Source organism: Salmo salar, chromosome 28 (genome assembly GCF_965601325.2).
Source record: "Salmo salar chromosome 28, fSalSal1, whole genome shotgun sequence".
Taxonomy (NCBI): Eukaryota; Metazoa; Chordata; class Actinopteri; order Salmoniformes; family Salmonidae; genus Salmo; species Salmo salar.
Window position 1 is genome coordinate 23,659,840 of NC_138318.1, and position 27,973 is coordinate 23,687,812.

At 43.8% G+C, this 27,973-nt stretch overlaps 1 protein-coding gene across 4 annotated transcripts in view; it reads left to right on the plus strand.

Moving 5' to 3' along the window:
* ppm1ba (protein phosphatase, Mg2+/Mn2+ dependent, 1Ba) overlaps window positions 1-27,703 on the plus strand; it is a 51,441-nt gene extending 23,738 nt beyond the window's left edge. The window contains exons 1-7 of one of the 4 annotated variants that reach the window (XM_082970523.1): window positions 2,460-2,593; window positions 4,838-5,695; window positions 5,901-6,018; window positions 22,317-22,428; window positions 22,725-22,782; window positions 24,835-24,886; window positions 25,127-27,703. In XM_082970523.1, the coding sequence (XP_082826649.1) occupies window positions 4,853-5,695; window positions 5,901-6,018; window positions 22,317-22,428; window positions 22,725-22,782; window positions 24,835-24,886; window positions 25,127-25,143 (1,200 nt within the window). In that variant the 5' untranslated portion in view covers window positions 2,460-2,593; window positions 4,838-4,852 and the 3' untranslated portion in view covers window positions 25,144-27,703. Of the gene's footprint in view, window positions 1-2,459; window positions 2,594-4,837; window positions 5,696-5,900; window positions 6,019-22,316; window positions 22,429-22,724; window positions 22,783-24,688; window positions 24,706-24,834; window positions 24,887-25,126 lie in introns of those variants that run through there. The other 3 variants (XM_045710152.2, XM_082970522.1, XM_045710149.2) reach the window with 3 other exon arrangements.
* The last annotated feature ends 270 nt before the right edge of the window (window positions 27,704-27,973 follow it).

The window sequence follows — 27,973 nt, forward strand, 5'->3', positions numbered from 1 at the left end:
TTTTACAACAATGGGTTTACACCATATTGTAGTGGTAGAGACCTGGAACTGCTGCTGTATGCCCACAGTAATGCAGGTCCAGTCGAAGATGGCCTACTCTCCTGACAGGCATAATGTCTGATCTTCTGAAAAGAACATTCAGGCAAAACTACGATTGGAGGCACTGCTCTGGTCCTCTAATTCAAATGGAAGGATTTAGATAGTTTGGCCTTGTTGCCCCTCCAACAACATTGTTTCCTCCAAAACAGAATCGTTTTGACAATCGCAATATTATTTTTGCGCTAGTTGGTTGTATCTGAGACAATTTGTTTTCAGCACTTATTTCCATGACTGATTAAAACGTGTTTTCTCATGACTCTCTCTTGTCCCTCTGCAGCAGACATATGGTTTGCAATATGTTTGGAACATCAAATCGCAATAAAATCAGTGTCGCATCTTTATTTATTTTAATTTAACCTTTTATTTAACTAGGCAAGTCAGTTAAGAACAAATTCTTATTTACTATGACGACCTACACCGGCCAAACCCGGACGACGCTGGGCCAATTGTGAGCCGCCCTATGGGACTCCCAATCACGGCCGGTTGTGATACAGCCTGGAATCGAACCAGGGTGTCTGCAGTGACGCCTCTAGCACTGAGATGCAGTGCCTTAGACCGCTGTGCCACTCGGGAGCCCATCGCAATACATTGTGAGAATTGCAATATATATCGTATTGGCACCTAAGTATCATGATAGTATTGTGAGTTCCCTGGCAATTCCCAGCCCTACTACATACCCAACTTCCAGCGAACTGCCTGCACCCAGTGTAGGCCTACACCGGACAGATGGTGAAATAAAAGTTAGATATCCTCTCTAGGGTAGGTGGGACGAAATCGTCCCACCTACGTAACAGCCAGTGGAATCCCGTGGCGCGTTATTCAAATACCTTAGAAATGCTATTACTTCAATTTCTCAAACATATGACTATTTTACACCATTTTAAAGACAAGACTCTCGTTAATCTAACCACACTGTCCGATTTCAAAAAGGCTTTACAACGAAAGCAAAACATTAGATTATGTCAGCAGAGTACCCAGCCAGAAATAATCAGACACCCATTTTTCAAGCTAACATATAATGTCACATAAACCCAAACCACAGCTAAATGCAGCACTAACCTTTGATGATCTTCATCAGATGACAATCCTAGGACATTGTTATACAATACATGCATGTTTTGTTCAATCAAGTTCATATTTATATCAAAAACCAGCTTTTTACATTAGCATGTGACGTTCAGAACTAGCATACCCCCCGCAAACTTCCGGTGAATTTACTAAATTACTCACGATAAACATTCACAAAAAACATAATTATTTTAAGAATTATAGATACAGAACTCCTTTATGCACTCGCTATGTCCGATTTTAAAATAGCTTTTCGGTGAAAGCACATTTTGCAATATTCTGAGTAGATAGCTATTTAGACACCCACCAAGTTTAGCCCTCACCAAAGTCAGATTTACTATAAGAAAAATGTTATTACCTTTGCTGTTCTTCGTCAGAATGCACTCCCAGGACTTCTACTTCAATAACAAATGTTGGTTTTGTTCAAAATAATCCATAGTTATGTTCAAATATCCTCTGTTTTGTTCGTGCGTTCAAGACACTATCCGAAGTGTAAAGAAGGGTGACGCGCCCGACGCGTTTCGTGACAAAAAAATGCTAAATATTCCATTACCGTACTTCGAAGCATGTCAACCGCTGTTTAAAATCAATTTTTATGCCATTTTTCTCGTAAAAAAGCGATAATATTCCGACCGGGAAACCGTGTTTACGTTCAAAGAGAGAGAAAATAAAAACATGGGGTGGCCTCGTGCACGCGCCTCAGTCTCATTGTCCTCTGATAGACCACCAAAGGCGCTAATGTTTTTCAGCCAGGGGCTGCAAAGACATCATTCAGCTTTTTCCCGGGTTCTGAGAGCCTATGGGAGCCGTAGGAAGTGTCACGTTACAGCAAAGATCCTAAATTTTCAATAAAGAGAGTCAAGAAGCCCAAGGAATGGTCAGAGAGGGCACTTCCTGTACAGAATCTTCTCAGGTTTTTGCCTGCCATATGAGTTCTGTTATACTCACAGACACCATTCAAACAGTTTTAGAAACTTTAGGGTGTTTTCTATCCAAAGCCAATCATTATATGCATATTCTAGTTTCTGGGCAGTAGTAATAACCAGATTAAATCGGGTACATTTTTTTATCCGGCCGTGCAAATACTGCCCCCTACCCTAACAGGATATTTGAGGTGCTCTTGATTTAGGCTAGCTTACCAGGTAGTTTTTTTAACCTTTTATTTTGACGCAATGGTTTGAGAAATCATCTGGAATACCATTATGCCAGGCCTCCACGTGATTGTTGCTGCAATTATGCTAGTTAGGTATTAGGTATCATTTCTGTTCATAGTTGTCAAACCATATGGCAGTCTTTGGTCTCTCAAAGCCAGGCAGCTCTTCCCACTCAAGCCCCAGGCTTCAGACATCCAGCGGCCTGCCCTGCTCGCAGCCTGCCCACCATCAAAACACTAAGGGAGACATTTTCGTAGTGCAAAAGCAATGTGGTAAGTACTCAGTAATCTGGCAGTGCAATTTACTTTGAAATGTTGTGTTCCTAGCAGAGCTTTAAGAGCCAGGTTGTCTGAGTAGAGAAAATCCTGTCATCCTGCAGGGTGAGAGGTTTAATCTGTGTTACAGCAAGACCTACAATGGCTTCAGCTCCCCTAACCCCCATCCATACTCACCCAGCCAACAGAACACCATACAGAATAGTTACTAACACTAAATACGGTCATCTGTACTTGACGAGTTGAAAAGCAGAGAAGTTCTTTTTTATTTATATTTCTACCCTATGGCGATTTAGATTTAATGCACTATTCCCCCGTCTCCATCACTGTCTGGTGGGGTGCTTCTCTCTGAAATGTCTCTAATACTCTGAGCTACACTGAACAAAAATAAAAACGCAACTTGTAAAGTGTTGGTTTCATGAGCTGAAATAAAAGATCAACAAAAAGTTGTAATGGGTTCGCACTTGAAAAGATGTCACATAAAGCTTAATTATTTGATGTTTTTAATTATTTTCACTGTATCAGGGATAGCGTACACAGACGTTTCCGCTTTACAGCCTTCTTCAGTGTGTAGGTAAATTTTTTATTTGAATTCAAAACAGCATTTGTAAAGAACAACAGATGAGCAGCAAGTGGTTCTAATCAGTGTTGCTACTCACCTGCCAATCAGGCATGTGGCTTTTCTGGTCTACCTGTATGCAAATTAGTCACAAAGAAATACAGAATTATAGGCTATGGGAGCGGGCACGAAGAGAAATTCACAAATCAACCACCCCAGCTGTCCACTCACCTAAATACTTCATATCAATTCACGAGAGAGGACATCAGGTAAAGCCGTTCGTAAACGTGGGGCCAAACCATAAATGATATGTAAAATCTGATATGGACAGTGTTCTTGTATAACAGCCTAAATGTGGCTTATAGGAAGGAGGTGAAATCTAGTTCTTTGTTTAAACCATGTGGAGATGCACAATTGAATTGATATATCCACATGGCTTCTCTTTGAAGTAATCTGTTGTCATAGTCACCAGCTTTACGTGGTAGATTAACTTTTTCGATCCCACCCCAACTCAGTTCATTAATAGAATGTTGTTCTATAGAGTGTCTGATCTGGCGAGGTGATAACTCGACGTCTAATGGTGGATTTACGTTCTCCAAGACTTTCAAGGTGCAGGATGTTTTTCCCTTTCACACTATCGTATATTATCTATGGCAATTTGAATGCACAGAGTTACTGTGACGAGATCCTGAGGCCCATTGTCGTGCCATTCGTCCGCCACCATCACCTCATATTTCAGCATGATAATGCACAGGCCCCATGTTGCAAGGATCTGTACACAATTCCTGGAAGATGAAAATATCCCAGTTCTTCCATGGCCTGCATACTCACCAGACATGTCACCTGTTGAGCATGTTTGGGATGCGCTGGATCGACGTGTACGACAGCGTGTTCCAGTTCCCGCCAATATCCAGCAACTTCACACAGCCATTGAAGAGGAGTGGGACAACATTCCACAGACCACAATCAACAGCCTGGTCAACTCTATGGCAGGAGATTTTGCACTGCATGAGGCAAATGGTGGTCACACCAGAAACTGACTGGTTTTCTGATCCAGTCCCCTACCTTTTTTTTAAAAGGTTTCTGTGACCAACAGATGCATATCTGTATTCCCAGTCATATGGAATCCATAGATTAGGGCCTAGTGAATTTATTTCAACGGACTGATTTCCTTATGAACTGTAACTCAGTAAAATCTTAAGTTGTTGCATGTATATTTTTGTTCCGTCTAGAAATCAGATTTCTACATGATAAGGGTACATTTCAGACTTTTCCTCATTCATTTTGTTTTTATTTAATACTGAGTGCAACACTGAATGCAGTCTGGCATCCACGCCAACTAAGTCAATGTGTTATAATCTCATTGTGTGGGTTTAGTTGTTGGTTGCTATAAAGACAAATGTGTTCTGTTCTGAATAGACATTCTCCGTAGACACCACAGCAGATGCAATGTGGGAGGCATCAGGAAACAAACTGTTAACTCCTATAGTGGTGTTTTCGTCTTTCACTTACTGTTGCCATTTAACTTTTATCAACATGAATTGAATACAATCTGTTTTCAGTTGCTCTGTTTAGATAGGCCCATCTCAGAAGTGAAATGAGATTATGTGTTTATATTTGTGCAAACTAACCAGTCTCATCATTCCCTCCCCCTTTCTCCTCCTCTCTTCTCCTGTCCCCAGGTGGTGGCCTAAGCCATGGGGGCGTTCCTGGACAAGCCCAAGACGGAGAAGCACAATGCCCACGGTGAGGGCAACAACCTCCGTTATGGCCTGAGCAGCATGCAGGGCTGGCGGGTGGAGATGGAGGACGCTCACACCGCTATGGTGGGTCTCCCCCATGGCCTGGATGACTGGTCCTTCTTCGCTGTCTACGACGGCCATGCCGGCTCCCGCGTGGCTAACTATGCCTCTAAACACCTGCTGGGGCACATCATCACCCACAGCATGGGTTCCCCGGGCCCTGAAGGTGTCACCCCAGCCCCCACCGTGGATGCGGTCAAGACGGGGATCCGCACTGGTTTCCTGAACATTGACGAGCACATGAGGAACTTCTCAGACCTGCGTAACGGCATGGACCGCAGCGGCTCGACGGCCGTGGCCGTACTGCTCTCGCCAGAGCACCTCTACTTCATCAACTGTGGTGACTCACGGGCCGTGCTCTACCGCAACGCGCACGTCTGCTTCTCCACGCTTGACCACAAGCCCTGCAACCCACGGGAGAAGGAGAGGATCCAGAACGCAGGCGGCTCGGTAATGATCCAGAGGGTGAATGGTTCCCTGGCCGTGTCCCGGGCCCTGGGAGACTACGACTACAAGTGTGTGGATGGGAGGGGTGCCACGGAGCAGCTGGTGTCCCCAGAGCCCGAGGTGTTTGAGATTGCGAGGGCCCCAGAGGACGAGTTTGTGGTGCTGGCCTGCGACGGTATCTGGGACGTGATGAGCAACGAGGAGCTGTGCGAGTTTGTCAAGTCCCGTCTGGAGGTATCCCACGACCTGGAGAAGGTCTGCAACCAGGTGCTGGACACCTGCCTGCACAAGGTACAGTGAGGCTAGTGTGGGTGTTTGTGTATGTCCGTGTGTGTGTGTTATTTTAACATGTAGAAATGTAAACAATTGTCTAGCGTGTTTTGTTGCAGTAATTAAGGAAGCTCATTTAGAAGCTCTTTCTCTCGTTTTGTCATCAGCGTTAAGAGCCCCCACATGTAATGATTCTCTCTCCATCCCTCTCCCCGCTCCACCACAGGGAAGTCGGGATAACATGAGTGTTGTGTTGGTGTGTTTGCCAAACTGCCCTAAAGTGTCAGAGGAGGCGGTGAAGAAAGATACAGAGCTGGATAAGTTCCTGGAGTCTCGCGTGGAAGGTGAGAATGATTGTACCCATGACTCCCTTCCCCTCCATCCTGTTGCCTTCATCCAGGCTGCTGTCCCATTCTCTAGTATCATTCTGTAGTACCATCCTCTACAAGTGTGCACTTCTTTCCTCCCCCTTACGGCTTTAAAAAGCATCGATTTAGGATTGGAGGGAGTTTACAGCATATTTCAGACTTGCTTTTAAATCCATGTTGGGAAGTGAAGGAGTGAACACACTTAGGGGAGAAGGTTGGCGAATCCGACCGCAGCCCCAGTCTAAATGTATTACACTCCCATCGGGACACAATTCCAATCAGTGTTGTGGTACTCGAGACTCGAATCCGGTCTTGAGACCGCATATTGGGTGTCTCATTCTTGTCTCGGTGTTGGATACATTTGTACTCGGTCTTGACTCTGTCTAAGACAGTGAGGACTCATAATTTCTTCCCGAGACCAGCAGAGTAAAAAAACGTAAAATTATCAGCTTCCATTCAGTCACTGCTTCGCCAGGCCAAATATATCCACTCCTTTCTTAAAACATTAATACAGTATCTTAACAGCCTTTATATCTATATAGACCTTCAGTGTGTGACAGGTTAGTATAGTGGTGAACCTATAGACCTTCAGTGTGTGACAGGTTAGTATAGTGGTGAACCTATAGACCTTCAGTGTGTGACAGGTTAGTATAGTGGTGAACCTATAGACCTTCAGTATGTTACAGGTTAGTACAGTGGTGAACCTATAGACCTTCAGTGTGTGACAGGTTAGTACAGTGGTGAACCTATAGGCCTTCAGTGTGTGACAGGTTAGTACAGTGGTGAACCTATAGACCTTCAGTCTGTGACAGGTTAGTACAGTGGTGAACCTATAGGTCTTCAGTATGTGACAGGTTAGTACAGTGGTGAACCTATAGGCCTTCAGTGTGTGACAGGTTAGTACAGTGGTGAACCTATAGGCCTTCAGTGTGTGACAGGTTAGTATAGTGGTGAACCTATAGGTCTTCAGTGTGTGACAGGTTAGTACAGTGGTGAACCTATAGGTCTTCAGTGTGTGACAGGTTAGTACAGTGGTGAACCTATAGGTCATCAGTGTGTGACAGGTTAGTACAGTGGTGAACCTATAGGTCTTCAGTGTGTGACAGGTTAGTACAGTGGTAAACCTATAGGTCTTCAGTGTGTGACCATAATACCAGCGCACTCATGTAGAAGAGTGCACTTCTATTAAAACACAAGGGGCCAGTGGTGTAGTGGAGGCTATTGTCGTGTCTTTGGCTATGCCGGATTAAGTGATATGACATGCTAACCTATAAAATTCTTTATCTGTAATTAATATTACCTGATTAAGCTAATCATGTAAATGTAAATAACTAGAAAGTCGGGACACCACGGAAGAGTGTTTATAGAACCGTTATCTTCCGAATAAACTCTTAAAGACCTATTTATATTTTACATCGATAGCAGTCAATATTAACCCTTACCTTATTTTCAGTCTCATAATGAAAGTTGTAAATTCTTGGTTATCTTCACGAACCCTGGCTAACAAGTTGAATCAGCAATACAAAATTGGGTTTAATTATTTATTTGCTAACTAAACTAATCACACAGAATTACAAATACACAGAATACAAATGATGTCATACAGAAAACGTCCCGGTGGACGGAACCTGTATGATGGCTGGTTACACAAAGGAAAGGGGGTTGGGCTTGAATGAAAGAGCGGGATGACTTAGGAACAAAGAAACAGCAGCTATGCTATCGTAAATACATTATCTTATGCATTCTAAATTACCGCCCATTTGGAAAAGGAAAATGCAATAAATATTTACTCTGAGCTGCGCTTCGGTAGATTGGTCGTAGATGCTGGCCGGGTTGGCCAACAGATCTTCCTGTCCTCGGAAGAATGTCTCTGGTGGTAAATTGGATACGTGGTGGTATCTTCGTCTGTCTGTTAGACTGGATCCGTCGTCCGTCCTTTCCTAGCCCACGTCTACAGCGGCCGCTGCTAACTCAACGGCTAGGAAGTGTCACTTCTGTAGTGAATAAGCTCAAAGTTCATACCATTCGCCACCAAAGCTCACGCCGAGGTTGGCTTAGTTCTGTACTTGACGTGTGTCCTTCTAACGTAGAGGCTGCAGACCTCACGTACTTGAACAATGGTTATCTTTTCGTCAAAGGCTTATATAGTGGAGAGGGGGAAGGATGTGTTTCATCGTTTATAACCCCTGTCTCTTCACAGGGGTGGGCCACTGATCAAGCAGGGCACTTTCCTTATGAAAACCCAATTCTCTCATTTGGAAGCTAAAATTACATTTAATCTCCTAACAAACAATTTCAATATCAAACATTTCAATTGCATAACAATTCCATGTTACTCTGATAACTAGAGGGTGTATACTTTCTCAGGTACAGTTTATGTCGTCCTGTCATCAGTCATAATGTCTCAGATGACAACCGAACTGACATCCATACTCATTACGTTCCCAAGCATATTTCCAACTGGTTTTATTACCAAAATATGGTTCCTTTTCCCAATTTTTTTTAATGTTCCCAGACTCTCTATATTTAACACAGGCCTATTCAAGTCCTTCAGTAGGGTCAGAAAGAGAGGGGAAGGGAGAAAGGTATTTATGGGGGGGGTCATAAACCTTACCCACAGGCCAACGTCATGACAGTCCCCCCATGTTGGGTTCAATCTTGCGATTAGCCTGCATGTTGTAAACCAACATAAAAATGAACGTGGGTTGTCCTGGTTGTGGATCATCGTTGTGGTCCCCATCTGGCGGTCGACCCGGGTAGGGTGTCTGCAAATGAAGAAGTCCGCTCCAAGGCTGGGCAGCAGATGTCCAGTTGGTGGTTGCTATTGCAGTCCCCCCTCTGGTGGTCGACCCGGGTAGGGTCTCTGCAAATGAAGAAGTCCGTTCCATGGCTCGGCAGCGGATGTCCGGATTGGGATCGCCGTTCCGGACCCGTCGTCTGGTCATCCAGACTGGAATATCTGGGCAGTAACTTAGGCAGATGTTAACAACGCACGCACGCACGCACACACACTCATGAAATATATCATTATATTTCCTCCCAAATGAGTGGCGTTGTGGCACTAACTGATGGTTGTATGGGGGAGTTGTTTATGGCTTTATCACTTTCTATGTGCTGAAGAAAATGAAACAAAATGAATGAAAGCATAAACAAAACAAAATATAGTTATGCCACCTTAATCATCTAATTGGACTGTATTCTATCTACGTCCATGGTCTTGGCAAAATGACCCTATCATGGCATTGTCTAATGTCATATTTAGGGCTTTCCTAATTTGCGGGGTGGCGCTTAGGGTACTATCCTAAGTTGACAACTATATGATAAGTCTACAGCTGTAAGGCACTAGTTTTGGGCAGTCTACAGGGATGACCTATGGACTTCTGGTTAGAAAACTGGTGAGTGCTGTAGAGTCAAAGGCCTAGAAGTAAATGTTCAAATTTACTAAGGCTGGTATTTTGCTTGGACCCTTAAGTGATCCTAGCATGAATCCTAATTGGATGTTCCGTTGTGCATGTGCGTTTATGCTTACACAATCGCGCATGTCAAGGGAAGAAAACCAAGTATCCTGGCAGATTACAACTTGTTCAGAATGAGTCTGACGTAGTCAGGTAATTTTCAGGTCAATGCCTGGAGGTCAGTCAGAATTGGTGTCAAGGGAGTCTGTAGTAGTTTTCTACAAGTCACGGTGTCTTCCACTATTGTAGTGGCGGTAGGTATGAAGTCTATTTCATAGCTATGTTATCCACAGAGGAGCTAACCTCACGACGGAAGTACTCTAAGTATTAGACCAGTCGTACGTGGTGTGATCATGCTTCGTGACTTCTAATAACTTTTCTCCTGAACGGAGTGTTCTATTTATTAGTGGCATGTGTTAACCATTGGAAGAGTGCAATGGAGATTCCCTTCCCCGTGTTGCACTCTGAGTGACTCCTATGTCGCTATTATCAATAGCAATTTAACTTGTAAGGTTACTAATCCTCTTACTGAGTGTTGCTGGACTGACTGTGGTATTGGTACTGGTATTCAAGGGGTCCAGTTGTCCTACCGATTTATTCTGAAATATTATCTACCGGAACACATGATTGGAGCATATTACTAGTTGTAGTTGAACCTACACATGGCAAGGAATGATTATTGTTGCCATTTGTTTTGGAGGTGGACAAGTCCATTGGACTTCCTTTACGACCAGTGTGGTACACCTCAGTACTATCTTAGATGTGTTCTAAGATAATATCCCCGTCTAGGGGCCTGTCTGCTCCTCACTGTTCTCATAGGGGAGTTTACAACTAGATTTGATTTATGCTCTGGTGGCCTCGTACGGCGTTGTCCGTAGTCTCGACCCCCCCCACCGGCCTCGGTGAGGCTCATCATGGGTCTGGGCTACTATTCCCCCCCTTTGTGTCTCGGGACCCCCCCACCAGCGGGTGGTGTTGGTGTCCGAGGCGCAAACGAAAAGCTCAGACCCTATGTACGAGTTGTCAGTGGCCGCGTTATTATGAGAATGGCTGTAACCTTTCAACCAAATCTCTTGGTGTTTGTGCGTCAACACCCTCAGTGGCTGTCGAGGTCTGTCAGTCACCACCGCGTCCGCGTGTGGCAACCCCTTCAGTACCTGCAAACTGAGACGAGGATATTGGTCTGTGATATCGCAAAGTGTTTCACCAGTGGGAGTCATCGGGTCAGTTGCTGGACTGACGCCATTAGTGTCATTGTAAGGGGTGACAGTCCCCAACAAAGCAGAAGGTGTATCATCGGAAGCAGAGTGTACTCTGCGCATCAATATTTTTCTTGCTGAGACGGCCGCAGTGCTTGCGGAAGTGTCCGAAGGGCAAGAGAAGTTTATCTCAACTACCGTATTGCAGGACTGCAAGGAGGAGGGAAGTTGCTCATTCACAGAGACAGCTGGCTCGAAATCATGAAAAGAATGGTCAATCAGATTGGCTGATGGAATGTGTCGAGATATCGTAATATCTCCTTGGATCGGATTCTGCACCAAGAGGTTTCTAAACGTCTTTTTCCCAAGGGGTGCTTTCGACAGATACCCCTCGTGAATGACTGCGTTGCAGCTAGCGTTAGGGGAAGACAGTGTGGTCAGTGGAGAAGGCACTGTGGCCTGTGACCATACCTGGTTGGTTTCCCAATCCATCAATGGGAGTAATCGATCCATCAAGTGTGCTCCAAGTAGCAGGGGTACAGTTTCGAGGCTGGTAACATACACAGGGTGAACGAGCGATACGTCCTTGAACTGTAGTTTCAGCATGACTCTCAATGTGAGAGGCGAGGTAGTCTGAGTGACCCCTCGAAGTGTAGTTTCGCATCGTTCCACTTTTAACCAACGTTTAGTAGGCTTCAAAGCCCTTTTGAGATCATCAAACAATGTTTGAGAGATGAGTGATATTGTCGCACCCGAATCAATTAGCGCATGACAAGTTAAGCAGTCCTCCAGGACTGTTCCCAGGTATGGCTGTTTAGATTCGTGGTTAGTGGACATATTCCCCACAAAGTGGAGTGGTCGTTCGCAACGACGTGATGTGCCATTTCTGTTCAAGGTGGAAGCAGATTGACTTTTCCGATTTTGAGTGGGCTTGGCTTTAACGAAGCGTTTGACCTTTTTCTTCTTAACTTTTGTATCAGAGTCTACAGACAAAGCCCGGGGGCTTGTTTCTTGATCAGGCGGGCCCTGGATAGGGTCTTGAATGAGAGCGGGAGAAATTTGAACTTTAACGTCCTTGCTATGGGTGTTAATTTCTGCGGACCTGGTGTTCAGTAATTCCCCGTCTAGTCCTTGTGACTTATCTTTTACCCTTTTCTCAAATTGTTCTCGCTTTAGTTCTTCACGTAGTGGAACTTCTGGAGAACATTGGTCTACGTTTTGATCGTCCTTCAACCCTTTGTTTTGACACTTTGTGTGGGTTGGGTGCAGGAACGTAGCGAACAGGTCGATTGTAGCGGTAGTCGTTTTGAAGGCGACGTACTTTACAGTTATTTCGACCGCGGCGGTTATTGGAATCATGGTTTCGTGGTAGAAACTGTTGTTGTGCGTCAGCTCTCGACGCTCCAATACCTGATAATGCACCCTCTAACTGGAGTGAGTGCTCCTGGTCAAACTTCAAAACCGAGTGGTCAGGGCTCTTAGCGTTGCGAGCTTTTGATGCCTCAAAAGCTGTGCTTGCAAGCTCTCTGAGTTGTAAGATAGGCAAGCCAACGTGGGCTGCAGGGCCCAAGTAGGTAATGAAGGTGGGATACATGTTCGACAGAAACATTTGTTTGAATGGTAACAGCTCTTCCATTCCTGTTTCCGTGAGTAGGCCAAAGTAAGCTGAACGAAGCCTATGATAGAAAGCTTGTGGGTGTTCGTTCCGAGCTTGTTTGACCGTGTTAGCCAGTGAGCTGTCGTGTTTGCGAGTCGCAGAATCACTGAATTCTAATTTCAAAGCTGTGGCAAGTTTAGCGTAGTCATTTAGCACGTGTTGCTGTTGTATGCGAATGAACCTCGTCACGTGTCTATTCAACGTTCACTTCAACAGGTAAACCCTGTCAGAACCCGTAGCATTCGGTTAGCCACCCAACGCGTCCTCTATGTCAGCTAGGAACGTCTCAGTATCGTTTGGCTGACCTGGAACGGGGTCAAAGGTGGGGAAATTCTTGACGAGTTTGTCAAGGTATTCCGCGCCAAGCGGGCAGAGAGGGTTGGCTTCATCCTGTGGAGAAATTGGGGCCAACAGGCCAAGAGGAGAAGCCAAGCTTTGGCTTTGTTGGCCAAGAGGCTCCATATTACTCAGTGCCGAATGGCCAAGAGGAGAAGACTGAGGGACACATGATGGAGGCAATGTCTGAAACCTATCGTCTTCACTCCTTTGAGTACCGGACTCCGGTTGCTTGGATGGGTAGTCATGCTGTAGAGTGTGACCATTCTGGACTTCCTCCAGATGGTACCTAAGGGTGGTCTTCTGCTGCATTGCAGAGTCCACTTGAGCGCTTAGAGTACCAATTTTGGACATGTGAGTGTCACACCTGCTCCTTTCGGTCTCAAACTTATCTGTCATGGTTTGCAGGTAGAGGTCTCGAGTACGGAGCGAGAGATTCAGTGATGAGATTTCCTTTGCTTGCTTAGAAATCAATATTTCCATCCTCATCACCTGAGTTCTCTCATCATTCATTTGGTCAGCAACTTCAATAAGTTATGCTGATTTGTCATCCAACTTTGTCATTGTGTTCATCAACTGATCGTCTTTGGTCTGCAGAATTTGGAGTAGAACATTGTTACCTTGAGTAACGTTCAACAAAACTGCCTGCATGTTATCAAATTGCGCGTTCCTGTTTGTAGATAACTCGACAGATTTATCTAGTTTGGCGTGGACTACATCGCATTTAGTTTTGGCTAAATCGAGTTGTTCCTGCAGACGATGATTTTGTTGGAGAGTTTGTGCTCGTTCATCGTCATAAGTATTTGCAATTACTTTTAATTCTTCCGATTTCAAACGCAGTTCCTCGACTAGCAGAATGTTTTCATTTCCTGCTTTTGTCAATAGTTGCTCAGTTCTCTCCACCTTTGCCCTCATGTTAGCCATGTCTTGCACGTGTTTCAGCTGTGCACTGTGGTATTGGATCGATGCCAACCTTTGATGGCGATACATAAGTGCTAAAGTGGAGAGAACCGTCACAAAGCCTGTGTTTGATGGTTGATTTTGGAGAGCGTTCGCAATTTCGGCTGTGTTTTCGCTAATGTCATAATTAGGGTTGGTATCCCTGCTAAGGTCAGAGATCGATCCTTTTATGGGTTGAGGTTCACTAATTAGCGGAGGAGTGGTGACCACCTCCTTTGGTAGTTTGCACATTATTAGAGGAAAAATTTTCCTATTTTTTTTTTTCAATGTTTGGGTTTGGAATTCATTGGAAGCTGCAAAGACAAGTTTAATCTATTCATAGATGTTGATGAGCCATCAGTACTGTACCAGTAATGTGGAAGTTGGACGTGAATGAATTTGCAAAAGCAAATTTAATTAATTAATCAATTCCAATGATTAATCCTACCTGGGTAGGCTATCTGGGTATTAAACTTGAATTAACCTGAGAGGTTGCTTCATCCAGGTTAATATGGGAAGTTTAAAAGTGTCTCATTTGATTGCAAGAACATTAAGGTATGTTCAACAATTTAACTTGTTAAATTGAATGAGATGATAATCCATACAATCTCCATTGATTGGATATCATAAGTGTAAACAGTAGTTCAAATGTTGGGAACACTCCCCACTATGGTACACTTCTTCCTTGGGCCGAAGCCACATGGGATTCCCGCGGGGGCGGGACTTCTGTCAGTACTGGATTACTGAATGGGTTTTGCAAAAACCAAATTTTACTGATTGATCAATTTTAATGATAAATCAAACCTGTATAGGCTATTTGGGATTTAAACTTTAATTAACCTGAGAGGTTTATTCATCTAGGTTAATGTGGAAAAAAGATTACAATGTCTCATTTAGAAAACTCATCAATTTGGATATTATTTAAAAGATCCACTTGAGAATGTAAATCTGGCAATTTCACTTATTAGTTCAATTGAATAAAACATCGATATCCGTCTGGATATCACGAGTAACGACTTGAGTGTCACCTGACTAATTCTTCTTGCAGGAAAGTACTGGTGACTCTTCAGAGGTCCCTGCTAGCACACGCTGAAATCAAACGGAAGTACCCAGGGCGGGACTTCAGTTCCGCAAGTCGGATGAATTACAATGTGGCACAAAACAAAATGGCTGTTTTCCCTTTTGTTAGCTTAGCATCTCGAGCAAGTTAATCCTACTTTTTGCATATTTCAGCATAACATAGGATTCCCTTGGCAAGGGAAAGGTTTTACTCATAACGTATTATGTTCAAACCCTTTTCGGCGATATTTGACGATGTTTTAACCGGAACTCGCGGCAAACAACGAAATGCACCGTGGTCTACTCGCATCGAAACGCGAGAGAGACAGAGAGATACTTATCGCTGGTCAAGCTAATCTCTCCTAAATTTCAATCGGCTGGCTCTTTGTCCTCGCTCGAGAAATTAATAATGACCTAGCCAACACGCGTCTGAAACGCGCGAGGCAGAAATAGCCCAGCGTTTGGCCAAACGCGCTATTTCTCAGATAGCTTTATCAGCCCTCATACACAACTGTATAGCTTATGCTACCCACTGCCTACGTCAGAGCACAACACGGAGGCGATTCTCCAGAGCACACACGCACCAATAATTCCGGTCTACAATTCCCATAATGTATATAATAAACTTGGTATATTATGTAATCTGCTTTTCAATTTTATATAGGCTGAATCAAAATGAAAGCGTCATCCTATTTTAGATTCCTCGCACGGGGGCTCCAAATGTCGAAATTACCCAAACGTGCGGCCTAGTTTTAGAGTCCACAGGGTGCGCCAAATATGTCTGTTCAGACCCTTTTCGGATCATTGAACAATGTTAAATTCTTAGGAAGCAGAGTATACTCTGGGCTAACAAGTGGAGAAGGCACTGTAAAATTGGGTATAATTATTTATTTGCTAAATAAACTAACCACACAGAATTACAAATACACAGAATACAAATGATGTCATACAGAAAACATCCCGGTGGACGGAACCTGTATGATGGCTGGTTACACAAAGGAAAGGGGGTTGGGCTTGAATGAAAGAGCGGGAAGACTTAGGAACAAAGAAACAGCAGCTATGCTATCGTAAATACATTATCTTATGCATTCTAAATTACCGCCCATTTGGAAAAGGAAAATGCAATAAATATTTACTCTGAGCTGCGCTTCGGTAGATTGGTCGTAGATGCTGGACGGGTTGGCCAACAGATCTTCCTGTCCTCGGAAGAATGTCTCTGGTGGTACATTGGATACGTGGTGGTATCTTCGTCTGTCTGTTAGACTGGCTCCGTCGTCCGTCCTTTCCTAGCCCACGTCTACAGCGGCCGCTGCTAACTCAACGGCTAGGAAGTGTCACTTCTGTAGTGAATAAGCTCAAAGTTCATACCATTCGCCACCAAAGCTCACGCCGAGGTTGGCTTAGTTCTGTACTTGACGTGTGTCCTTCTAACGTAGAGGCTGCAAACCTCACGTACTTGAACAATGGTTATCTTTTTGTCAAAGGCTTATATAGTGGAGAGGGGGAAGGATGAGTTTCATCGTTTATAACCCCTGTCTCTTCACAGGGGTGGGCCACTGATCAAGCAGGGCACTTTCCTTATGAAAACCCAATTCTCTCATTTGGAAGCTAAAATTACATTTAATCTCCTAACAAACAATTTCAATATCAAACTTTCAATTGCATAACAATTCCATGTTACTCTGATAACTAGAGGGTGTATACTTTCTCAGGTACAGTTTATGTCGTCCTGTCATCAGTCATAATGTCTCAGATGACAACCGAACTGACATCCATACTCATTACGTTCCCAAGCATATTTCCAACTGGTTTTATTACCAAAATATGGTTCCTTTTCCCCATTTGTTTGATGTTCCCAGACTCTCTATATTTAACACAGGCTATTCAAGTCCTTCAGTAGGGTTAGAAAGAGAGGGGAAGGGAGAAAGGTATTTATGGGGGGGGGGGTCTTCAACCTTACCCACAGGCCAACGTCATGACACTATACACAGGTATAAACCGTATACCCGCTTTTTTTTCAGTGGGCATTGCTTATACTCACTACTTAATCCCTAGTGATGCGTATCGAAATAGTGTAGTTGAGGTATACGACTTACCAAATATGTAGTACAATAGAGAAATCACGCACAAAGTAGCCTACACAATTGCAAAGAATGTGAAATATATTCACATGCGCGCTGCACACACAACCTAGTTTCAGAAGAATATCATCTGCAGGCAGCAAGAGTGTGCAGTTCTCAGCTGGTTATTTTATGGAGCAGCTCACAGAAGAATGACATCGGTAGCCGGTAAGGTAGGAAAGACATTTCAACTTATGATATCTACCAGTCAATTGCTAACTAAGGCAACAATGGGTATGCTAAGGTGTCATTGTACGCTGATGATTCATGTTTTCTTTTAAATCCACATTTTGGATCCCTCCACCCTCATAGAGGATCTAGATACTTTTTCTAACCTCCCTGGATTACAACCAAATTATGATATGTACTCAGCAAATAAAGAAACGTCCCTTTTTCAGGGCCCTATCTTTCAAAGATAATTTGTAAATATCCAAGTAACTACACAGATCTTTATTGTAAAGGGTTTAAACACTGTTTCCCAATTAATTAACATGCACCTGTGGAACAGTCGTTAAGACACTAACAGTTTACAGACGGTAGGCAATTAAGGTCACAGTTATGAAAACTTAGGACACTAAAGAGGCCTTTCTACAGACTCTGAAAAACACAAAGAAAGATACCCAGGGTCTCTGCTCATCTGCGTGAATGTGCCTTAGGCAGCTGCAAGCAGGCATGAGGACTGCAGATGTGGCCAGGGCAATAAATTGCAATGTCCGTACTGTGAGACGCCTAAGACAGCACTACAGGGAGACAGGATGGACAGCTGATCGTCCTCGCAGTGGCAGACCATGTGTAACAACACCTGCACAGGATCGGTACATCCGAACATCACACCTGCGGGACAGGTACAGGATGGCAACAACTGCCTGAGTTACACCAGGAACGCACAATCCCTCCATCAGTGCTCAGACTGTCCGCAATAGGCTGAGAGAGGCTGGACTGAGGGCTTGTAGGATTGTTTTAAGGCAGGTCTTCACCAGACATCACCGGCAACAACGTCGCCTATGGACCAGACAGGACTGAAAAAAAGTGCTCTTCACTGACGAGTCGCGGTTTTGTCTCACCAGGGGTGATGGTCAGATTCGCGTTTATCGTTGAAGGAATGAGTGTTACACCGAGGCCTGTACTCTGGAGCAGGATCGATTTTGGAGGTGGAGAGTCCATCATGGTCTGGGGCGGTGTGTAACAGCATCATCGAACTGAGCTTGTTGTCATTGCAGGCAATCTCAACGCTGTGCGTTACAGGGAAGACATCCTCCTCCCTCATGTGGTTCCCTTTCTGCAGGCTCATCCTGACATGACCCTCCAGCATGACAATGCCACCAGCCATACTGCTCGTTCTGTGCGTGATTTCCTCCAAGACAGGAATGTCAGTGTTCTGCCATGGCCAGCGAAGAGCCCGGATCTCAATCCCATTGAGCACGTCTGGGACCTGTTGGATCGGAGGGTGAAGGCTAGGGCCATTCCCCCAGAAATGTCTGGGAACTTGCAGGTGCCTTGGTGGAAGAGTGGGGTAACATCTCGCAGCAAATCTGATGCAGTCCATGAGGAGTGCACCAGATACTGACTCGTACTTTTGATTTTGACCCCCCCCCCTTTGTTCAGGGACACATTATTCAATTTCTCTTAGTCACATGTCTGTGGAACTTGTTCAGTTCATGTCTCAGTTTTTGAATCTTGTTGTGTTCATATAAATATTTACTCATGTTAAGTTTGCTGAAAATAAACGCAGTTGACAGTGAGAGGACGTTTCTTTTTTTGTTGAGTTTATAATGCGTATTGGAAAATGGTCTGGTGACGTGGACGTACTCAGTATATCCCAAAAGAAAGAAATGATCTCACTTCATTTTAATAGAAAGTTAGCAAAAATAGATAAGATCTTGCTACCATGGAAAGGAAAATACATGTCTGTTTGTGGAAAAATCACTCGGATTAACTCTTCAGTCTTATCCCAGTTTATGAGAAAGAAATATTCAATTTTATTTTGAACGGCAATCCTGACCAATTTCAACGGGTCTACTTGTATAATGAATATGAATTCCAAGGGCAGAAATGACTAAATTATTAAAGCATTAGCCTCTCACTGAAGGCTTCAGTCATACAAAAGTTATACTTGAAAGAGAATGCGTGTGCAAAGGGTGGCTACTTTGAATAATCTCATATAACATATACTTTGATTTGTTTAACAATTTTTTGGTTACTACAGGATTCCATATGTGTTTTTTCATAGTGTTGATGTCTTCACTATTATTCTACAATGTAGAAAATAGTCAAAATAAAGAAAAACCCTTGAATGAGTAGGTGTGTCCAAACTTTTGACTGGGCGGGCTTGCTAGCGGGCTACCGTACAAGTTTAGCCAGTTAGCTTGGCTGCTTGGTTGGGACAAGCATGCATTGGCAGGCAAGCTGCAGAAGAACGAGGAGGCTCCAATTCCCCATTGTTTATCAGTGCAAGTTTGACGGCTGAAAAAGATTGAGAGGTTTTATGTAATGTTGTTGAGGTGCATAACTGAGGGAGAGAGAGCCTACCTTTTCATGGTTGTTTGATCAATAGGACTGTAAAGTTCCGAAGTGTAAAAGGACTCCTGTGGTGGTTACATATTTGCAGAAATCCATTCAGGTGTATTTTGTGGCATTTGACGAATGTGTTCTAATGATCTAAAGTCGCACTGTAGCAACTGCCTGTAAACACACAGTCCAGTTCAAGGTGAATGATGGCAGGCCCTTGTGGCAAATGGCTTGTTTGTATAAACGCCTATTGTAGCTCTGATTGGCTACAGCGCCCCGGTATGTGTAGACTCCAGTCCTGGACAAGACAGATGTTTATGTTTTGGTTTTATTTACTGGAGTGTCTTTTAATTGTCCAAAAGCACGGCCGCTTTCTCAAGATATATTTCTATAGAATTTTCTCAAATGGCTTAGAATACAGTGCATTCTAAAAGTATTCAGACCCCTTGACTTAAAATTGATCAATGTTTTTCTTGTCATCAATCTACAAAGAATACCCAATAATCCAAAGCAAAAATGTGTTTTTAGAAATATAACATTTACATAAGTGTTCAGACCCTTTTACTCAGTACTTTGTTGAAGCAGCCTTGAGTCTTCTGGGGTATCACACTACAAGCTTGGCACACCTGTATTTGGGGAGTTTCTCCCATAATTCTCTGCAGATCCTCTCAAGCTCTGTCAGGTTGGATGGGGAGTGTCGCTGCACAGCTGTTTTCATCTCTCTCCAGCGACGTTAGATCAGGTTCAAGTCTGGGCTCTGGCTGGGCCACTCAAGGACATTCAGAGACTTGTCCTGAAGCCACTCTTGTCTTGGCTGTGTGCTTAGGGTCGTTGTCATGTTGGAAGGTGAACCTTCGCCTCAGTCTGAGGTCCTGAGCGCTCTGGAGCAGGTTTTCATCAAGGATCTTTCTGTACTTTGCTCCGTTTATCTTTCCCTCAATCCTGACTAGTCTCCCAGTCCCTGCCGCTGATAAACATCCCCACAGCATGATGCTGCCACCACCATGCTTCACCGTAGGGATGGTGCCTGGTTTCTTCCAGATGTGACGCTTGGCATTCAGGCCAAAGAGTTCCATCTTGGTTTCATCAGAACAGAGAATCTTGTTTCTCATGGTCTGAGAGTCCTTTAGGTGCCTTTTGTTAAACTCCAAGCGGGCTGTCATGTGCCTTTTACTGAGGAGTGGCTTCCTTCTCTCCACTCTACCATAAAGGCCTGATTGCTGGAGTGCTGCAGAGATGGTTGTCCTTCTGGAAGGTTCTCATCTCCACAGAGCAACTCTGGAGCTCTGTCAGAGTGACCATTGGGTTCTTGGTCACCTCCCTGGCCAATGCTCTACTCCCCCGATGGCTCAGTTTGGCCGGGCGGTCAGCTCTAGGAAGAATCTTGGTGGTTCCCAACTTCTTCCATTTAAGAATGATGGAGACCACTGTGTTCTCTGGGACCTTCAATGCTGCAGAAATGTTTTGTTACCCTTCCCCAGATCTGTGCCTCGACACAATCCTGTCTCAGAGCTCTACGCACAATTCCTTCGACCTCGTGGCTTGGTTTTTTTCTCTGACATGCACTGTCAACTGTGGGACCTTTATCTATCTTCTGATGGCGTTGCCTATGGCTAGCTAGATTTGTCTCCCCAGAAACTAGCAAAGAAAAATCCTGATTGGATCTTTTTTTCTCTTCAGTGTTAATCCTTTCCAACAAAAACTGAAGAGATTAAATCAGAACATCATTGAAAATAATATAATTATCATTGTTATATTATTATAATAATTATTTTCTAAATCCTTAGGCCTTCTCTGAAGGCGTAGATGGCCCATTGTTCCCTACTGTGTTTGGTTTAGTAATAATTTGTAGATTGACTCTATTTTCCCTTAGCATGCCTTTATTCACTATTCTGAATGTCTAAAGAATCCATATGTTATGAAATATTATTATGGTGGTGATTTGACAAAATTACAATCATGGTCTTGAATTGGACTCGCATCTTTCTTGTCTCGGTCTTGACTCGGTCTCGAATTTCTCCGGTCTTGGTTTTGAATCGGTCTCGCTTTAGGTGGTCTCAAACACAACACTGCCTCCAATCCATCACACACACTTAATAAACCTCAACCTGCCTAGTCCGAGACACAGCCAGGTAGACTGACTGACTGGCTGGCTGACTTAGGCCAGCTGGAGCTCAAGCGAACACCTATCAAGTCCCACTGAAGCACGTTAATGTCCTGACCCCCTTTCCCACTCCACATTCCCTCTCTTCTTCTCCTTCACTCGCTGCTTTTCTTCCAACAGTCTCCCTCTCCCTTCTCCTCCTGTCTCCATCATACTTCCCTTCACCCCGTTTTAGATTACGCCGTCTGTCTCCTCCGTCTGTCTCCTCTCTGTCTCCTCCGTCTGTCTCTCTCTCTCCCTCTCTCTCTCCCTCTCTTGACAAATGACCCTACCAACTCTGTTTCTCTCTTATCCTCTTTTTCGGCTGTCTTTCGGACATTTGACATACTCTGGCAAGCAGGCGAGAGTTTTCTAAAGTCTTCGGGGGTTATGTAAACTCTTCTCCCTGGAGTTGGCCCGGAGCGTTGTTTGGCTGGAAGCGCAGGCGGGAGCTGCTGCCAAGCAGAGAGGAATGCTCTGCTCCAGAGAGGAATGCTCTGGCGGAACATCTAACTGGCACCTGGCCTAACCAGTCCAACTGGGCTGCAAGGGTTTCCTTCTCCCGCCTCTTCTCTCCTCTTGTCTGCCCCCCCCCCCCTCTTTCTCTCTCTCTCTGACCTTTTGTTCCTTTGTCTCATGCCACACACACACACACACACACACACACACACACACACACACACACACACACACACTAAACATTCTCAAACTCACTGGTCTCACAGCAGTTGTGTTTTTTTGTAGCAATCTTAAATTAATCCCAACAATTATCACCCCCTCTTATATCTCTCAAACCCCCTCCCCCCCCCCCCGGTCGCTCTCTCTCTGTGTCTCTCTCTCTCTGTCTCCCCCTCTCAGAGATCATAGAGAAGGCAGGAGAGGAGGGTATTCCCGACCTGGTGACGGTCATGAGGAACCTGTCCTCAGAAAGCATCCCCAACCTGCCACCAGGGGGAGGCCTCGCCAGCAAGTAAGAGCCCCTCACTTTACTCTAGTCTCTCTGCCTTCCCTGTAATCACACACAGTCATTAGACTCACATGGTGAATAGCTCCTGTGTAAATGTCATCCTTGGGTAAATGGTTTAGTAAAAAAAAAAGTAAGTTAGAGAAAGAACGTATGGGCCATATCAAGGAGTAAGAGGGATTGATTTGATGGCACTAGGTGGATTTGTTAGGTTAGTCCTAAACCTGTCATTCTTGTGAATTACTTCTTGACTTGTAGAGGGTGTGTTTACTTCTCTCACTGTGTGTGTGTTCACCACTCAGACGCAGTGTTATGGAAGCGGTGTACAAGCGGCTGAACCCACACAGGGAGGTGGACGGGGTGAGTATCAGGATGCTCTTTTCTCAAATGTATTCTACAACATATATTCCACTAATATATGTCTAGAAACATATTTAAACCTCTTTCATACCCTTGTCTTTCCTACAGCATGTTTTCCCCTCTCATCAGACTGCCTTAGCCCTACACTAGGCCTAGCCCTGCTCCACGTTTTACTCCTTTTGCTCTGTCACTGAGATTTTTGTTGTTGTCTAGCAGTCTTTAATTGATTTTTTTATTCATAGAGCACAAGCTACCCACAAAAGACTTATCCATTCTGGAGCTCGGGGATGTCACAGCCACAGAACTAGAATGATCACTATTTCTATGGGCACAGTCCATCATTCTAGACATGTGCTGGTACTGAAATTTGGAAAACACGTTTTTGTTTTCATAATATTATTTTGAATAGTGTTGCACCATTTTTCTAGCACAATATAGGCTAACTTTGTACAATGTAACCGTCAAACTTCCTTTCAACGCCCACCATTTAAATCAAATCAAATTGTGTTTGTCATTTATTTGCTTCAACCACCGGCTTTTATTAGAGACTGGTGTTTATTTGCTAAAATGTGGAATTATGTTTTCTTATACCATGATAAAGGCATTAAAGTTGTGGCCCGGTTGTTGTGGCCAAATAATAACATTCTGTAGATTAGAACCAGCAGGCCAGAAATGGGACAGTCAACGAAAGCAAGCAAGACACGTCGGGGACAGGTTTCTTTCTGCTTATGTCTTTATACAGTCTAAGATGAAGTTGTCCCTACACAGACTGAGCTACAATCAATCAAATGTATTTTATAAAGCCCTTTTTACATCAGCAGTTATTCTTGCTAGATACCCAGACTAAAAGTCCAAGAGCAAGCAATGCAGAGGCAGAAGCACAGTGGCTAGGAAAAAACAATCCTCCAGTGGTGATTTAGGGGCAACATTATTCTACATCCATAAACTCATAAGAACCATCTATTTCTATGGGAATCTGTTACACTCCATTTCCAAACCCAAACCTTTTCATATAATCATTCCCACATGCATGCAATGCTGTGATACTAACACACAGTAGCAGTCCTGTCCATGGATGATAGTCCCATCAATTAACACCTAACATCTATAACCCATTCCTATGCATGACTAGTAGATTCTGTCCAGCTGCCAAAACGCTACTGGCTGTGCTGTGTGCAGATGTTTGACTCATGATGATGATGTCATGTCCTCTGATGGTTTGGTTGATATAGAGCAGCTGCATGGTGGTGGGGAAGGTGCATGACATGCTGTGGCCTTGCTGTATAACAGTCTGACCGTATGTATTCTGGCACACTGAGACCCCTAGGACCTTGTGTGGGCTGAAGTCTATGATGGGGATGCCTGTGTGAGGATATGAACTGGATACATAACTATTGATTTGCGTGTGTGTTGGAGTTATGACAACTCATCCAGGGTTTGGGTTGTGAAACGGGACCCTCCACACCGTGTGTGTTTCTGTGTGTATCCTGTTGGATAGTGTGCTGTTCTAGGTGCATGGGATTGGCCCTTTGACTCTCCTGTGATATGTTGTGGTGTCTTGGTTTGTCTTGTGTAAAGAGAGCTTGCGGTCTTTGCGCGCCCTTAGCAAAGAATGGGTGTTTGTGTGTCTGTTTAAATCTTATACACACACACACAACTGCTCTCCCTCTCTTCCTTGTTGCCCCTGCGTCTTTCTCTGACACTGACATCATAGAAAACAACCTCAGACTTGTCTGTGTAACGTAGCAAGACGTCTACACACACTTTTATATGGAGGCACACGCATTCAAAACAAGTGTGCGCATGTCCTCAGATAATCTCATACTTTACACACTCTTGATAGACACTGAGGGTTAGCTGGTGCTGAATTGTAGATCTAACTGTGTGTTCACTCTGGTTAATGCAGCCCTCCTGTATCATTTGGTAAGTTCACACATGCAAATACATTCCTACAGTACTCATGCCCCCTTTACCCTTAACTCTTTGCTCAGTAGTGTCGCCTTCAGGTAAAGTGTTCAAATTGGCACATTCTTAATCTGACTTGTTTTATAGGCTGCCTCCTTTGGGGATGTACCAGATGTGATTGTCGAGCACTTCAGGAGAGGTGCTTATCTCTGAGATCTGGGGAGCGATCCCTGCTTGTCTCCTTGGAGTGGAGTTGGTTTTGTTGTGTAGGGGCCCATTTTGGATTGGTGTGACATAAACAAGCCAGGACTGTCGGTGATGAGGAGTCTGTCATTAGGTATTATGGATTTACTTGTCATGCTGTTTCTAACAATGTATTTTCTCTTCTTTCACTTTGCTTCTCCTCTACTCCATCTCTCTCTCTCTTGCCGACCCACAGACTGGAGCAGACCTTGAGGACCCCTGGTAACTGGCCATCAGAACTGCCTGTTCCTACAACGGGACTCCTTTATACACAAGACATCTTTACTCACTTTATTCCTTTTTATTTTTCCTACGATACCAAGAGATCGATTGGACCATAAATGCCGATTTTTTTAAAAAATCACACAAAAAAAATCAGTTAAAACACAGCACAAAGGATTGCAAAACATTTTGATTAAAAAAGGGTGTTCAAAAAGCACTGGCACATCTGAGCTGTCTTTGCTGCAGGTGCATGCTAACAATTGAATAACATGAGAAAAAAGAAGAACCGTTCGAGCTTTGTTGAAGGCCTTGAGGCCGATATGTAAAGCTCAATAAAGAGCAGCGATACTAGCAAGAGTAGTGTGCAGGATTCTTCTTTTTTCTAGTGTTAAAAAAGGGGGGAAAGAAAGACTGCGATGGTAGTATAAACGATGTATACAAAATATATATACTAGACAAATTAAGACTTGTTGTTTTGTTTTCCTTTTTATAGCTTTTTTGTGTTTTTTCTTTTTGTGCTGATGAAGAGACACGAGGGCCGTAGTTGGGACATTTTGTGGCCCATCCCTGTACAGTCTGTGGTGCCTTTTTCCCCATCGCTGAGGATGGAGGCGCTAGCAGCCAGCTGTTAACTGACCAGGCCCCAAGTCCCTGCTTCCAAACACAAGGGGCCCTACAGAGGACCACCACTGGGTCAGGGACTCACTGGCCTGTGGCTGCCTGGCTGGACATTGCTACTGGGATTTCAGATAGACAAACCCAAATGTGTGGACAGGATAGGAGTGACTGGCTGCATTCTATGGCATTACTTGTGTGGAAGGGTTTGGAGACTGACTGCTTTTTGCACCTTTTCCCCTCACCTTTTCTCTCCAACCAACAACAAAAAAACAACGGAGACCCAGCTAATGTTTGCATTGACAGACACTGCCTCAACTTCAACCATGTCACTTCCATAAGCTTTCTAGCCTGCTGTTGATCAAGAAAAATTTAAAATATATATAAAATCCATATATTTTTGATTTATGTAAAAAAGAAAAGAAAAAAAAAAAACCGTGTCAGATGTGGCCTACTGTGTGTGTGTGTGTGTGTGTGTGTAAAGATGAGGAAGTTGCTGGTCTGTAGACTTCAGGAGTAAAACAGAGATCTTGATTGACACGTGAGGAGATCTACATGTGGGCGTGTACAAACCAGCCGCCCAAAGACTGGGTTTTTGGGCTAAAGGGATTCTAACTGCCCACCAAAGCCTCACTACTCCTTTCTCCTTGCACTTCTCTCTCTTTCTTATTAGTTTATCCTATGTTCTGTCTTTCCTCACCCTCTCCTTAAAAAGCAGAAACGGACTCTTGCAACAACTTGCCTTTTTATTAGATTTTTCTTAGATAATATTATTAAGTGTGTTCTTTTTTTTCATTTAGCAATTTGACATTTCTAGGCAATGATGACGTTCACCTTTTTATTTTTCAAATGCCGTGTTAATAGTGTAATATGGTTGTTCCATTGCGTTCTCTAAATTTCAATAGAAATTGCTTGTATGAAAAAATGAAACCGATTTAAATGTGTTAAAAGGAGAAGTCAAGCATAATTTAGTGTGCCGGAGAGGGGTGAGGTGGCTCTCGGCCCAGGTTTCTGGCTTGGCTATGATCTGGTACACAAGCCTTGGTGCCATGTGACTTAGGTACTTGAATGTTGGGTGTGGTTCTATTTTTTGCAATATTGATTTTCATGAGATTATTAAAAAAAATACAAAATAGTGGGGGGGTTTAATAATTTTTTAGCTGTGCATGTTTTGTGTTGGAGGAATGCGTGGTGTGGGATAGGGGTCAGACGGGCGAGGTGGGAATGATGGTCCTGGTTAATGGGTATATTTAAGCTATAGTAGACACTGGGTTAAGAGGGTGTGGGGCTGCTTTGAATGTAATTCACCTTCACACTACACTACACAGGCTGAGAGGAGGCTACAGACGCTTTCCTCCACCTGGTTATTTGATGACAGAACTTACCCTGGCATTTAGTTTTCATTGTTTCATTGGAATATATAGGCTATAGAGTCCCACGTGGGGTTATATTAATATGATCTTTATTCTCACTCATCTTCCTCCCTAACTGGAGCAATTTGCTGGCCCCGCCCACTATTACTAACTGTAATGATTGAAAAATGAGAATGTTTGTGATGTTTTGGGGGCTGGAAATGAACTTGGTGATTTAGTGCCCATGTTATTCTGGGCACTAAATCATTATCCTGATTTTCCTTTTATCTTTTTTTGTGTATCTACAAGTATTGATATATAGAATGGTGATCATTTCCACATTTTATTTATTCCTGATTTTAGCCTTTAACATGAGAGGTGCTGTATTTGAGAATGGTATGCGGTTATGATGTGTGGCAGGGTTTGCCCCGCCCCCTCTGCAGGGTCACCTGAGTGATGAGGGGTTCAGGGGTCGATCGTGGGTGTTCACCATACCTCCTGATAGTTCCCAGTATAACATTGTGATGTTTCAGACCATACCGTGAGCATAATCTTCAATAAAGGATGGATACATTTAGATGAAATGATTATGCTCTGTGTGTTATCTTTCAATCCTGCATGGGAGTACACACACACAATGTAGAGTTGGGATATTGGGTTGTCCTGTTATCAAACTGATAAGATGGTGACTTTATATGAATTACATCTGTTTTGTCATAGTGTTTATAGTACAGTTTGTGCCAGAAGAAATTGCACATAAATCACAATTCGAATCTTCTGATTCTAGGGAAATGTGGCTGCATTCAGTCTTAACGTTAACTCGATGTATTCAAACCAACAAATAGAGCAAGAGG